The sequence below is a fragment of the Dromaius novaehollandiae genome, chromosome 3, assembly GCF_036370855.1.
Source record: "Dromaius novaehollandiae isolate bDroNov1 chromosome 3, bDroNov1.hap1, whole genome shotgun sequence".
In the NCBI taxonomy this organism is placed as follows: domain Eukaryota; kingdom Metazoa; phylum Chordata; class Aves; order Casuariiformes; family Dromaiidae; genus Dromaius; species Dromaius novaehollandiae.
In genome coordinates this window covers 96,867,823-96,881,807 of record NC_088100.1, presented here as the reverse complement: position 1 = coordinate 96,881,807, position 13,985 = coordinate 96,867,823, and the positions used below count along the sequence as shown (strand labels likewise).

General features: G+C 41.7%; 2 protein-coding genes across 8 annotated transcripts in view; one reads left to right on the top strand and one right to left on the bottom strand.

The window, feature by feature from the left end:
- The window catches only part of BABAM2 (BRISC and BRCA1 A complex member 2), a 182,231-nt gene extending 174,477 nt beyond the window's left edge, over window positions 1-7,754 (bottom strand). For 3 of the 7 annotated variants that reach the window (XM_064509545.1, XM_064509546.1, XM_064509550.1), the window contains exons 1-2: window positions 7,108-7,468; window positions 3,290-3,449 (exon numbers count right to left, since the gene is read on the bottom strand). In XM_064509545.1, coding sequence (XP_064365615.1) covers window positions 3,290-3,449; window positions 7,108-7,468 — 521 coding nt within the window. Of the gene's footprint in view, window positions 1-3,289; window positions 3,450-5,282; window positions 6,498-6,963; window positions 7,469-7,508 lie in introns of those variants that run through there. The other 4 variants (XM_064509548.1, XM_064509549.1, XM_064509547.1 and 1 more) reach the window with 4 other exon arrangements.
- RBKS (ribokinase) overlaps window positions 7,382-13,985 on the top strand; it is a 69,739-nt gene continuing 63,135 nt past the window's right edge. The window contains exon 1 of the mRNA XM_064509551.1: window positions 7,382-7,516. Within this exon, the coding sequence (XP_064365621.1) occupies window positions 7,467-7,516 (50 nt within the window). The 5' untranslated portion in view covers window positions 7,382-7,466. The remainder of the gene's footprint in view (window positions 7,517-13,985) is intronic.

The window sequence follows — 13,985 nt, the reverse complement described above, 5'->3', positions numbered from 1 at the left end:
ATAATTGATGGACAATAAAAAGATACAAAGTCTTTGGCTTTCTGTCTTATACACACACACTGTAAAGCACCAGTTTACCAGGGAAGCCGAGTACTACGTTAACCCCTATTCTTCTATCAGAGTTAACAGTGTGGTACATGACACCAGAGCAGTCATGCAGCTGCCTCACTTGACCCTCTCAGTGTGAGCACATCCAGAAGCTTCTAAAAGTTTTCATTTTCATAGTTTATACCTACTGAGACAATTACGTTAAGGACTAACTTCTTAAAAGTTATAGTAGAATCATATTTTTTTATTCTTAAAATTCTTCCACACAACAAAACAGTTTAGAATTGTTTAAATCATAAAATATTTACACGTTCTGTAATAAATTTAAGCTAGCCATGCTTGTGTTTACAGTCCCTTTCATATGTCAATAAATGTAAAGTCACTATTTAAAACTGAAGTTTCTGAAATGACAGTATTTGCAAATGGTGATAATCATTTCATTGAGATCTCAAAAATTGCTTTTTAGTTACTTTCAACCATTTAATCTAGTGCTTCTTCCTCACCTGCAAGTTCCACCTTTTAAATTTAAAGCCTGATCTAGCACTATTGCAACTGAAGGGAGTTTTGCAATTAACCTCCTGGGCCTCATTCACATTATTCTGCCTTAACTGCTCTCCTTTTTCCATCTGTTTATGCCCAACTTCGCTGTCCCTATATTTCTGTTTGTTCTTACTGCTATCACCTACATTAGGCTCTGCCTCCTATTTCTTCTGCATTATCATTTCTTTTTCATGAAAGCTTAAAGAAATTGAGAATGTAGAAGGGTGTGAATAATTGCATGATGTGAGGATAGAAGAACAGAGTAGATCAATGGTGGGTTTTATGGGTGGATTTTTTTTTTTTTTGGACTCTTGAAGCCCTACAAGTTTTTCCTTGGATGCGGCACCCAGTAGCATTAGAAAACATGGTGGGTTGAGGGTTTTTTCTTGCTAATCACCTCTCATGAGCCTCTCACAAACAGTCTATGAAGCCTCAAAAGTCCTATCTCACAAGTTAAAGACCACTGAAGTAGATCATGAGTTATGGAAGGAACTTCTCTATACCCATATTATGCTCCGTAAGTAATTTTATACTGTTTATCTCCTAATCTACATCATAAAGTAGTAATTTGCAAGGAACTTAATCATTTTGTATTTCCACAGTGACATGTAAATTCACAATATTCTCTTATGAACAAAGTGATACATTTATAACAAATAAATATAACAAAAACCCTTCTTGCAAATATAACAAAAACTCCTCCATGCATGAGATTTCAAATTTCAAAGAAATGTCAAAGAATTTTTTGCTAATAGGTCCTGTTTTAAAATAATGTTTTCAGGAAACTTATTTGTAAAAAGAAAAAAAATAAAATAAGAGCCCTTAAGAAATAATTCTCAAGTAAATGCAGAATCTTGATTATACCAACTCCAAACAACCCTGAACATTAAAAAAAGAGGCACATACTAAAGCATTTATGCGTTTCAGAACAAGATAAAAATTAAACATTGCTAGCACTTGCATATAACAGAACCTATTCCTTTAAATGAGATATGGGACAATCACCCTCAAGGGCTGTACTTTGTGTTCTAGACTCCATGTTCAATACAGTTACTGAAGAATTTGAACCCCCAGGTTGAGGGGGCAGTTGGTGGTTTTTGATTTTTTAAGTTAACTCTTAGAAAATATACAGGCTTTATCAAAGTATACTCAAGGTTTTTCAGTGACATCACTGGACAAAAACTTTAGATGCTTTTTAAAAATATCTCTGAAAAGAGTCAGCTGGAAAACACTGATTTAAATTATTTTAATCTATTTTTAAGGCAGACAGCATAAGTAAGTCAGTGGGCACAGAACAGAATCTTTTCTATTGCCTGATAAGCAGATGCCTTCATCACTGAACTACAGCTGTGTTTTCTCTCTACCTTTTGCATTCTTCTTTCAGATTTAATAGGACAGATGTAGGATAGCTCCCATGTCAGCCTCCCTAGGAGACTAATTCAAGAGAAAACAAGGTCTAGTATAAATGGAGGGTTGCAGCTGCATAACTGCTCAGCCTGTGTCACATAATTTGCAAGCCTAAATGCCAAACCAGACAGAACTAATAGCAAGGTTATAGTTTCTTGGACCTCCCAGTAAATCTGCACTCAGTAACAGCACCTCACACGTGGTGAGAGGAGGGAATGATTCTTTTCAAACTAACCATAGCATAGAATTCAGAGCTCCTTCCTGAAAAGGCAGCATAACCATCAAAAAACCCACCCTCCAAACTGTGCATGAAACCATAATAAAACAGCCTACAGAAGCACATTAAACAGTTTTCAGTACTGTTTTCAACCAAAGTTTAAATAATAGTGATGTGCAGTGGTGCTCAAGATATTGAAGCTTGGCTACGGTCTGCTAGACAAAAATGTTGAGACCTACTGGATTAGGTTATCATTCAAAAATGGGCACCACAAAACTACATCTTGAAAAAGAACACAAACTAGTAGTTTGTACCAAAACAATGATTTAGACACCTAGGGCCAAAATAATTTCAGGCTTTGAATCCCATTCTCAAATAAGTACCAGAATCAGGGAAATGGTTAGATGTCCATTTCTAGAAGCCTCCCGTCTTGAATTCTTTATCAGCCACCTTTGGAATCTCCCTGCTCTGTACAACAGCTAAAGTGAGCTCTACTTCTAGCACTTTGCTTCTCCCATGTATTATTCATGGCAGTTACACATCAGAGTCCCTTCGTACATGTGGATCTCAAACTTTATCTGTCCTCTGAAAACCACCAGGTACCCTTCTAGATTTAGAAATAAAAAGCGAAACTTAGCTTATTTCAAACACTTGATGTACTGATCTTAAGGGAGGCCAAACAAATGAAAAGTTAATTTTTTCTTATTTAGTATATTCATGACTACAGGTAATGGGATATAAATTTATCTTAGAGTATTTAATTCACAGAAAAGATCAAGTAAGCAAGTGATAAACAGGAAAGAGTATTCATAACTCTAGCTTACTGCTGAAAAACAGCACTATCAAGTGGCAGTGATGAAAGTGTTTTAACAAGATTATTATTGCCAACAATGTGACAAACTAAATTCCCCAAACTAGAAAGTGGTAATAAGACAAAAAACAATCTAGCTAGTATGTCAGCTCCAGATATACTGGAAATGTTTAAAAACATACTGACCTAGTAAAATCCAGGGCTGCAAAGACATCTGAATTGTTGTTTCGGGTTGGGTTTTCTTTTTTGTCAAGGAACTCACTTACCCAGACTTCAAGTCTGTAATCCGTAAACAATTAGTAGCATCCAGTCCTACTTTTCCATTTCTGACCACACTGGAAATGAAAGGTGAGAGCGCTGGTGAAATTCTGTTCAAGGCAACTTCAGGTGACATTTTAGTACGTTCCTCTTTCCTGTTGTCTTGAGCTGTATAGGAGGGGTGGGGGTGAGGGGAGGAGAATCAAAAAAATTCTACTTATTTGATGTAAATTCACATATACTGTATATATAGCAAAGGAAAATGCTATGGACTCAAATGATCAGGAATGTAAAACAACTGTAGTGTGAACAGATTTATAAAGGAAAAAGGAACACAGTAATTTTATCCTCCTCCTCAGCAACAGTCATGGAAGCCTATTTATTCAATTTCGACATAAAACCAGACCATTTCCTGGGCTCCTGTAATTAAGCTCCTATCCCTACTAAAAAGTAGTCAGAGAGACCATCCTGACCCTTCACAGCCCAGCCAGTGGGGAACATTCCCAAGCAGAGCTTGTGACTGACAGCCCACATTGGGCTGTTGCTCTGCTCCCTCTGAATCCATGGGACTTTTGCTACCACTTGCAGTGGGACTAGGATTTGATTCTCTCTCTCCATATTTTCATTTGTAATTTCTACTACTACTACCATTAGCATAACCATAATCATTATTATTTTTACATTACTTCATTAAGTAGCTATATGCAGCATTTCATATTTCCCTTTAAAGGCTAACACACTACTTTTCTTTCAAAGGTATCGCTGTACTCTTTGAAAGGTATCATCATTCACTAAACACAGAGCAGGACACTTGACATACACAAATTTTAAACACATTTTCAGAAGTGCTTGCAATTGTGCGACCCCATACTAAATCAGCTAAGCCATTAAGTCAGCACACTTCAAGAATCTGTTCTATTTAGCTGAAAGGCAGAAACTCAGCATACACATATTCCAGCCCACTGCAACACAAGAAGACTAGACAATGTGGACAAATACAGACTCTCAGGAGAAGAGAAAGTAAGGAAAGAAGGATAAATAACTTATTACAACGCCAGCTTAATATATTTCTTCATACTCTTAGGCACTTAATTCCATCTGAAAGTCAACTAAACTTAGGAGTTTTAGAAAAACATAGCCACAAATGTCTTGAGGTAATGCAAATGTGCAACTGAAAAGTTGGGTGGAAGAGCCCATACTTTAAACCTGACCATTAGAGGATACTTTAAAAAAATCCATCTATTTGAAAAACACTAATTAACACAGAATTTACTTCCTTACAAAATTATTCTGGGCAAGACTTCACAACCATTTTATTATTCATTTACATTCACTAATAATATGGATTGCTGTATTAATAAGTGGTCTATAAAGAATGCGAACAACTCATTGCAATAGCTGCAACTCACAATTTCATAATATAATATTCTTCTGTTTTTTACAACACTCAGTTACAAGCATTAGTAGGTAATTAATGGATTTCCTACAAACTAATAATACAAACTAATAACTGGTGGCAACATGAAACATTTGATTTATATATATTGTCCTTAGGAAATTCATTCACACTTAAGTACTGTGAACCAACCCTCAAGAAAGAAGATTTATCCTATGTATTCAGAATGTATTTGAACAAAGCAAAGGCACTTCAAGGCAAACAAAAGTACCACTAAAGGAAGATTTCCTACATATGATAATTATCTTTATTAGGCTGGTTCTTATATTTTACAGCAGCTAAAGAAGCATAAGACTAAATATCTGTGCTTATGTGTGTGTGCATATACATATACACATTTACATATATATATGTGTATATATATTATAACATTATATATATATACACACACACACTTAAAAAAAAGTTTTTTTCTTCACATTGATACATTTATCATAATAGACAACGGGCAACAACTTAAGCTTGCTTAGCAAACACCAGCAGCAATTTAAGATTCTAGTGTCTGTTTATTACTTCTTTTCTACCAAAAATTACTGCCTACTCACCTTTATTCTTCCCCAGAGGAACTGACAGAAGAGAACACAAGCCCATACTTGACCTATTTCAATGCAAAGTCTAGTGGCTTAGCTTGAACTGCTAATAAAAATGAGTTTAAGCTAAACTGACAGATTTTGCTCTGGAGTGGCTGAAACTGGGCACACATTTCATTCTGCCAGCTCTGCTGTAAGGAGGGAAACTTTAGGCAGAGGGGCAGGTTGGACAGCTGAAGGTAAGCACCTCTTAAACCACAGCTACATGAAATCATGCTAAAAGACAAGCTCTATCATTTTTGAAGGTATACATGAGTATCTCAAAATAAGTTTTAATAATATGACACTTTGGGGAATGATAAACATTATGAGGGTAAAACTTTGAGACATAAAAGATACATTTGGCAACCAAAGCTGAATATAGGCAGACACAATGGACTATAGGATGACATTCTTTATCTTCGCACTAATAAAATACATAGATATTGTCAAAACAAGGTGTAAGCAACTCCAATGCATTTTTCCTTTTATTTCTTGCATCATTTCTTTCAGATCTGCAATACCTTCTACGTAACAAGCCAGTTACCACACAACAAAGGGTCACTATGCACTGGACTCACTGATTTATTTTGTAAACCAAGGGGTTTACAAGCTATAATACAATCAGTATCATCCTCCTTAGTTCACATGCACATCCATTCTCCCAGCTTAATTTTCCTACAATACTGGAAACAGAACACATACCAAACTAACCCAAGGGAATAGAAAATGAAATGAGCTAGTTTCCCTCCCAAAAGAGAATATTTGAAAGAAGTAAACAAATCAATAGTTTACTCCTTTTAGACTCAGAAGACTATCATAACTACTTGAGACAGATTTAACATATGCTTCATAGTCTTCACAGTAATCACAAATCTGAGGTACTGCTTCAGGCACCCCACAGTGTCCAGATGTAAGATACTTTGTTCCCCCAACACTGTTCCCCCAACATATGGGTACTGAGTAAGTTAAGCTATATCAAAGTAAGATGAATATTCTGACGGGCAAAAGGCAGAGGGATTACTGTGCAATGTCAGTGAAGCTTTTCTATCTAACCCTGCTGTTTCCCTCCTTGCAACCTGTTTTTGTGCTTTTCACTTTGAGGGTCACCGTAACACGCATCAGAACTGCAGGTAAAGGCAGGAGTTCAGGATCAGTGCCACGTCTTCCCACCTCCTCTCACGACGCCCAAACGCGGGCCCACCGCCACCCCCAAGCGCAGGCCGCAATGCTGACTTAGCAAGGGCCTCGCTACCCGCCACGCCGCGACCTGCCCTCGGCTGCAGCGTCGCAGGGGGAGCGCCAGACCGGCCCGCCGCGGGCGACTCTCCCTCCTCTGCCCCGCGGGCCGCTCGCTCCAAGCGCGGCCCGCGGGGGCAGGGCGGCCGCCCCGAGGCCTGTCGCCGGGACCGGGCCGCGGCGCAGCTGCCGAAGCTGCGGGGCTGGGGGCGGCGCCGGCCCGCGCGCCTCAAGCCGCCCCGCGGGGGCAGGCCCTGGCCCGGGCGCGCCAAGCCGATCACCCGCCGCGGCCGGCAGCACACCGAGAGGCCCATGCCGACCCCGCGCCCGCCGCCGCCTCCGGCCAGCGCTGCCCGGGGCCGGCGGGGGCGCTGCGCCCGCTCGCCCCCCTCTCCCCCCCCCGCGGGCCCCGCCATACCTACGGCGGCCGGAACGCAGCCCCCTAGCAACGGCCGCGCGCCTTACCCAGCCACCCGCGCCCCGCCGTGCGCGCCCCCGCCGCCGTCGTGCGCGCTCTCCCCCCCCCCCGCCGCCGCCGCCACGGCCGGGCGCGGCCCCGCACCCGCGGCTCCCCAGGCCCGCAGGGGGGTTCCACGGCCTCGATATTGGCGGCCGTAGCAGTGCCTGGGCGGACTCGCGCCGCGCAGGCGTGGGGCTCGCCCGGGGGGGGGGGGGCGGCGAGGGGCTGCAGCTTCCTTGTGGCCGGAGCGGGGGGGGGGGGCGGCGCTGCCAGCAGGCGCTCGCCAGGGCACCCCCGCGCCGCAGGAGGCCCCCCTGGGCCGGCTGCCCCCGCCCGTTGCCCCTGGCAACCGGGGAGGCGGCGGGGCCTGGCGCGGCGCCGGGGCCGGGTGCAGGGTGCGGGCGCCTGCGGGGCCGTCCGGTCCGGTCCGGTCCGACCCGGCCTGGCCCGGCCGCGGCGCCATGGCCGCCCAGGTGGTGGTAGTGGGATCCTGTATGACCGACCTGGTCAGGTTAGTACCGCAGGGCCCCTCGGCGCCTGGCCTGGCGGCGCGGTGGGCGGAGCCTCCCGGCCCTGCCTCGGGCGCGCCGGGCCGGGCTCTGCCCTGGTGCCCGCGGCCGGGGCGACCCGGTGTCACGTATTCCTCCGGCCCTGGGCAGGGGAGGCGCGTCAGGCGCCGGGCGCAGCCGCGGAGCTCCAGGCCGGGGCAGGGGGGAGGGAGCCGGAGGCAGGAGCTGGCGGCGGCGCGGGCGGGGGAAGGAGCAGGGCTGAAAAGCCGAGTTGCCTGTGGGGGCGGCGGGGCCCGGCGGGGCCAGCCCAGCCCTGCGAGAAGCGCTCAGGAGGAGGAGTGTGGGAACGGGGAGAAGTTTGAGCGTGTTGTCTGCTGGGGCTTTGATCAGCTGTCTGTAGCTTCAGGGAGGAGAGAGGTTTGGGTTTGGGTTTCCAGCTGTGCTAGATGGCTCCGCGCTATCTTTGCCAGAAGGCAGCATTTCCTGGCAATCTGCATAGGAAATCTTGAAGTCTGATGCACTTTATCAGTAGAGGAGCTTGACATGATTTTAGGAGGGTAAATAAAACCGGTCAACTGTAACCTGTTTTCAGTTCAAAGTACTTGTCCTTGTTAGAAAAGCAAAAGAGAAAGTTTAACACTGTAAAGAAACTGGAGTTAGCTCCATGATAAAATAGGTTATAATCTGATTACTTGCAGACTACATTTTACCTGACACTTTGAGAGAGAGAGACAGAGAAGGCCTCCTCTATTAGTATCTACAGATCCCGAAGTGGAAATGGCAAGCCCTCAAAAAAAAAAAAAAAAAAAAAAAAAAAAGCCTCTCTGCACCCCAAAGTTGGTTTCAAAATTCTGGAATTCTTTTTAAATGAATGGATTCATTCCTTTTGATTCATCTTCTGGGCATTTTGCTTTTAGGATTAGGCACTTGGGTTTCATTGCCATTCTTTTTCCATATAGGTAAAGTTTAGAAACTTTTAAAAATGGAAGTAGAGAAGCTCATGAATGCTCTGGATTCCAGCAGCCTGGGTTTTCTAATAAATACTATATATCAGAAGACTTCAAACAAAATTGCAAGGATTGGCAGTGATGCAAATGCTAACCTAAACTGCTTGACTTTGTCAGCACCAGTAAACTTGCAAATCCGTCCTTGCTTTGCACTATTTTAAACACATCTGTTTTAAAACTATATATGCAGACTTGGTTAAAACAGAATTTAAAAATATATTTGTCTGGAATGCATCAGCTTGTCCTCCTGGGAATTCTGCAGTAAAAAACACAAACAGTTTCTCAATGTGAATCAGCAGACATTTATATCAAAGCCTGTGATTCAAGAAAGTGTAGAATACATGGTTAGAAGAATATTCTGAGGAGTAAGTGCAATTTAGGCATAGACATGCATTCCAAAAACAATAAAAAAATATTCATAGATCCTGTGTCATAAAGATTTAGTGCTTTATGTAATCTGCAGAATACGCTGGCAGTTTTCCAAGAATAGCTGGCTTGTAAGTCAGAGTAAAATCTTGTAGAACTGATATTGGCATATATATCTGAGTGATCAGATGCTTGTGACGTATGTTGAAATATAAAACGTGGTGCTTCATCCTCAAGAAGTTCCTTTTACTGTCTCTCTAAAATGTGAAAAAAGATCAAAAAATTGTCCACTGGTTTAAACACTACTGACAGCTGCAGGGTTCTTTCTTGACAATTTAAAAAAAAAAACACACATAAAAGCCTCCCCATGTTTTTTGCTGCTGATTGATAGAAATATGGTCATTTGTTTGAAGCCTTATTACCTGGCCTTACTGTAGCTGGAGATTAAAACATGGGTTGTAGTCATAGATGCTGTTACACTAAGATTAAGTGGCTGAAAGAAAGCTCGCTCTCCTTTCACTCAGCTGGGAGGATTTCTTAAACGTACAAATGCTGTCAGAAGAATATATCTGACTCACCATTATTAGCCTGTACTTTAAGGAGCAGTGAAGGGCTTTTTATTAGTGATAAACTAATTTCATTCAACGGGAAAAGAATGGACTGCCTCATTCTTTCTGTTAATAACTCAGGACTTCAGGCACTTCATAAACTAGGGAAAGTAGTGGGTTTAAATTTAGCTGACGAGTTCAATCTCACTGACAACTCTACCTAATAACAATGTAGACGTAGTTTACGTGTATCCAGTGATACAAAAATCTTTGTAAGATTACCTGAAAATCTCAAACTGTAAGCTGGGATGCCCCTAGGTGGGGAACAAAACTATGACCAGCAGAGAATGAGTAAACTTTCTTAGATATGGTAAAAACTGCCAGATTAGGATTAGAATTGATGCCAATAGGGTCCCTCTTGACTGTCTTTAGGTCTGGGACTTAGCAGAGGCTGTATATTCTAGGTTTAAAGCTAGGATTCATTTCATCAGGGACCAAAGAGCATAAGATTTCTGTCATTCATGCTGGTATTTCAGTAAGGAAAAGGCACTGAGAGCAATGATCATGTTAAGTGCTCATCTACAATCCATTTGGAAGCGATGGAATAGATTGCATTAGGAGTGAATGTCATGCAAGTTGGGGATGTCAGGCAAATTTTTGGACACATTGTGTTTGGTAGGCTTATCACCAGTCAAGCCTGTCTTTGCTAGAAGATAATCGCACTGGTTGAGGCTGTGCCAGGGCTAGACAATGCTATTTTATAACTCAAACCGATAGAATACAGTCTTGGCCCTCTGTCTGGAAAACTAGAAGCTAAGAGTGGCAGACAAAGTGGTAAACATTCCTAGGTCTTTACAGGAAAGGTACTAAAAATCTGAAAGATAAGCTTAAAGCTGCCATTGGACATATGGTAGCCAGATTCACCAGTAGAAAAAATTATCATGTAATGTTTTTACTCAACACAGTAAACTAATGATTTAAAGAAGCGTAACCACTGTGTGAAATAGAAATGTACAATTTGAAATTTGCTATATCACTTTACATGATAAATGTAATGACATTCTTCTGAATAAGGAGGAAAGAGAAGGGTACTACCTTCTGTTGAAGATAGTATTCAGATGTAGTTTTTAGAAATAATCAAACTCAGAAGAAAGGATGATGTGCCTTTATATTCTTTTAAAGGGAAGGGGCCCAGTGGTTTGCTTTAAAAATACTATTCTCATTGGAAATTCTTCTCTTATTGTCCTGTAGCACTGCAGTGGCAGAATGTGGGTTTTCCAAAGTGAATTTAGTATAATCAAAGCAACCTCACGTACATACATGCAGTAAACCACACTCTTTTGGCCTAATAGGACCAGGAACAAAACATATTTGTGGTCACAATCACAATCAACACTTCATTGGCAATAGCAAGCAATAGTAGTAGAAAACAAAAACAGCATTATTCTGTGTGATCTAGATATCAAACCAGACGGGTACCATCCATAGTATTATTTAAATAGTTTCTGCTCTGACTCACATTTGCAGACTGGTCGTGGCAGTGGCATTTTAATTCATATTAAATCAGGACAAGACTAAACATATAAGCCAATGAGAGTCAGACACACTAAAACAATTAGAATAAACAAGAGAAACTTTGGCATGGCAATTGAAAACAGCAAAAGCGAAGAACAAAATGTAGGATGGAAAAAAAAGTCTTTGAATAGTCACAACAGCAACAGTGTTTCAGTTTAATTTAAGAGAATGAGGCCACAGCCCAAATAGTGGAAAACTATGTTTGTTAGGACTTTCAAAATTTGAAGTCTTAGTTTTCAGTGGACTTCTACATTTTGCTTCTCAACCTCAAGTGGTGGTTATTGGTAGGTGAGGTGCTGAAGTAAATGGTTCATTGGCCTCTTCTAGCATGGAAGCGTCCATGATCTTTAGCTGTGTCTGTAGTTTCTTTTTTAAAGTGTAATATCTGGGACTGTAATTTTACACTTTTCTGGGGAATATGTAAAGAAATTTTCTTGTGTTTGTTTCTTGAGTGAGCAGGGAAAGTCTCACATATGACCTTTTCTTCTTTGCTTTGTTTACAGGTCTTTCTCTTCCATGTGTTCTCATTTCCATAATTTCTCATGCATGCACAGTCACCACCTTTTAATATATTTTTTGCTTTTATTTTTTTTTCTGCTCCTCAACTTCTCCTACCAGCAGAGAGAAGTGGTCTAGAATCCTTCAAATCCATTTCATTTGTGTGTTTGTTTTTAGCTGTAATGCTTCCCCTGCAGCAGCCACTCCTCATTCTAGTCAAACTGCTGTTGCCAGCAGCATGGGAAAGCACGACTGTGAAGGAATACAAGCTTAGTCCAGTTGAGGAAATTAATCTTTTGGATCCAGAGAAGGCATCAAGGCATGAGAGAATGTGTCATCTGTGAGTTGTTTGGTTTATGTAATAGTGAAAAATCTGGGCTTGATTTCAGAGCCTGTACCATTCCCTTGTTGTCTTCTCTGACCCAGCAAAGTTTGGGTGTATAGTAAATGCAGGACACGCAGGCTCTATGTTTTGTTGTTCTGCCTTGATTCTTTTAGAGGATCCAAATGTGGTTTGGAGAAACTCCCCTCTGCCTTCTCTTGCTTGGCAGCAAGAAAGCTGTATCTAGCTCCCTTCCCCCCCCCCCCCCCCAAAGGGTAAAAAACAAGTTGATGAAATCTTCAGTATTGAATTTCTATAAGAAAATTGTGTTCTCTTCACATACAGCTTTTGAATATCAGAAATGGACTTACTACCTTTTGTGGGGCCTGCTCCAAAGCTCGTTCAAGTCAAAAGATATTTTCACTACTGTGAACAGTCATTAAATTGCCCCCAACTCCAACGTCTGTATGACCAGTATATTTTAGGGTGTGACAGCAGTCTACAACTTAATGTTTTAATGCGTTAAAAATAATGGATATTATATTCTGGAGCTGCAAAGCTTTCAGCAAATTTCATTTAACAAAAGATGACAAAATATGAAAGAGGGAAAAGAGGAAAAAGTGTCTGGCTGGATGTTACTTAACGCAAAATAACTCGGCTAAGCTCACCAGTCACTTTTTTTAACCCATTACAAAAGCTGCTTTTGCAAACAAGTTTATGAACTCCAAGTGGGAAACAGTATGCCATTGATCACAGCTGGCACTCTGTGAAAGAAACTCTTCTTTGTATAACAGAGGATGCTATGGGTCATATCTAAGAAGCACTGGTGGCGTGTAGAACACCTGCTCAACACTCGTCTTAGGCTCTTATCCATAAAAACTTTTATTTTTCCTTCTTAAACCGAGTTTTGGAAGCTTTAAGAGTCTTGGGAAATATAAACGTGAAATCAATCACACAATGTCATTTGACTTAAGAGCAGGAGAAGTGTTGCTTTCTGGATTCTATTTAATTAAAATCCCACTGCTCTTTCATTTGGTGTCTTCATTTTGTGACCTATAATTAGGCACTGTGTTTCCTTCCAGAAGAAGTTCCATTTCAGCAATAGCTAACATGACTCTTGGTTTTTTAGACTTGTTTATCTAGTTTAGTTTTTTAATAGTATGTATTTGGTAGTGCTTTTGAGCTAAAGAATAGTCCCCATAGTATTACAGTCGGGCCTGCACTACATGAATGCCATAGCTGAAGTCATGGCTTCCCGGTAACTCAGAGGCAGCACCTGGTATTTGATACTGTCTTACTATGCATTTTGGATGTTATGGATGGAGAGTCTGCTTTGTAGAAAGACAGGAGAAAGGTAAAGAGAAGTTGGAGGAAAGTTTTAAAAAGGGCAAAAATAATAGGTGAGATGTGAGGTTTCACTGCAGAAAGTGTGAGGATGCTACGGAGTTGGGGTTGAGATAAAAGGCAGGGAAACTACAATCTTAGGATTGTCACAAAGTGACAGCTCCCCAGCTGTCCCTCTGCTTTTCTGCTTGTCTTTCTGCCAGCTCTGGCTCCCTGCTCACTTTCTGCAGTTTTCTCACACAGCTGCATGGCAAGGTTCAGGGAAAAGCTCTGTTCTAGTCTTGGTATCTTCTCCCAGCAACAGCACTGTGGAGCTACAGCACTCAGTAAGTAGTCTTTTACCTCCTCCTCCCCAAGAATGAGTTCCCAGATGTCTGCTTCTGTTCCTACCAGCTGCAGTGTCTGGGGCTGTTTAAGTTTGTAAATTGCTTTGAGATCCTTCAAGATGAAAGGTTCCACTTAAGTGAGATCATTATCGCCGTCTACATTTCTGGGCTCAGGCTTCTTTTCTCAAGGTAGAGTCTTGCACAGTACTCAGCATTCCAGGCTCACTGCAGTACATAGCTTACACACATTTTAACTTCCAGTCCTTGAGCTGTTTGACGCCTCTCAGAGTACTTAAAAGCTGAAGGTTGAATATATGTATTTTCCTGAGTTGATGCCAAAATACTTAGCACTCGCCGCATTGAGATCTTACTTCTGAATTTGTGTCTAACTTCATGTTATTTTATGTGCTTGAAGAAACTGTACAGTTCTCTTCCTCCCACTTCTTAAGTACTTACTCATTCTAGGAAGCATTCCAGCTCTAATG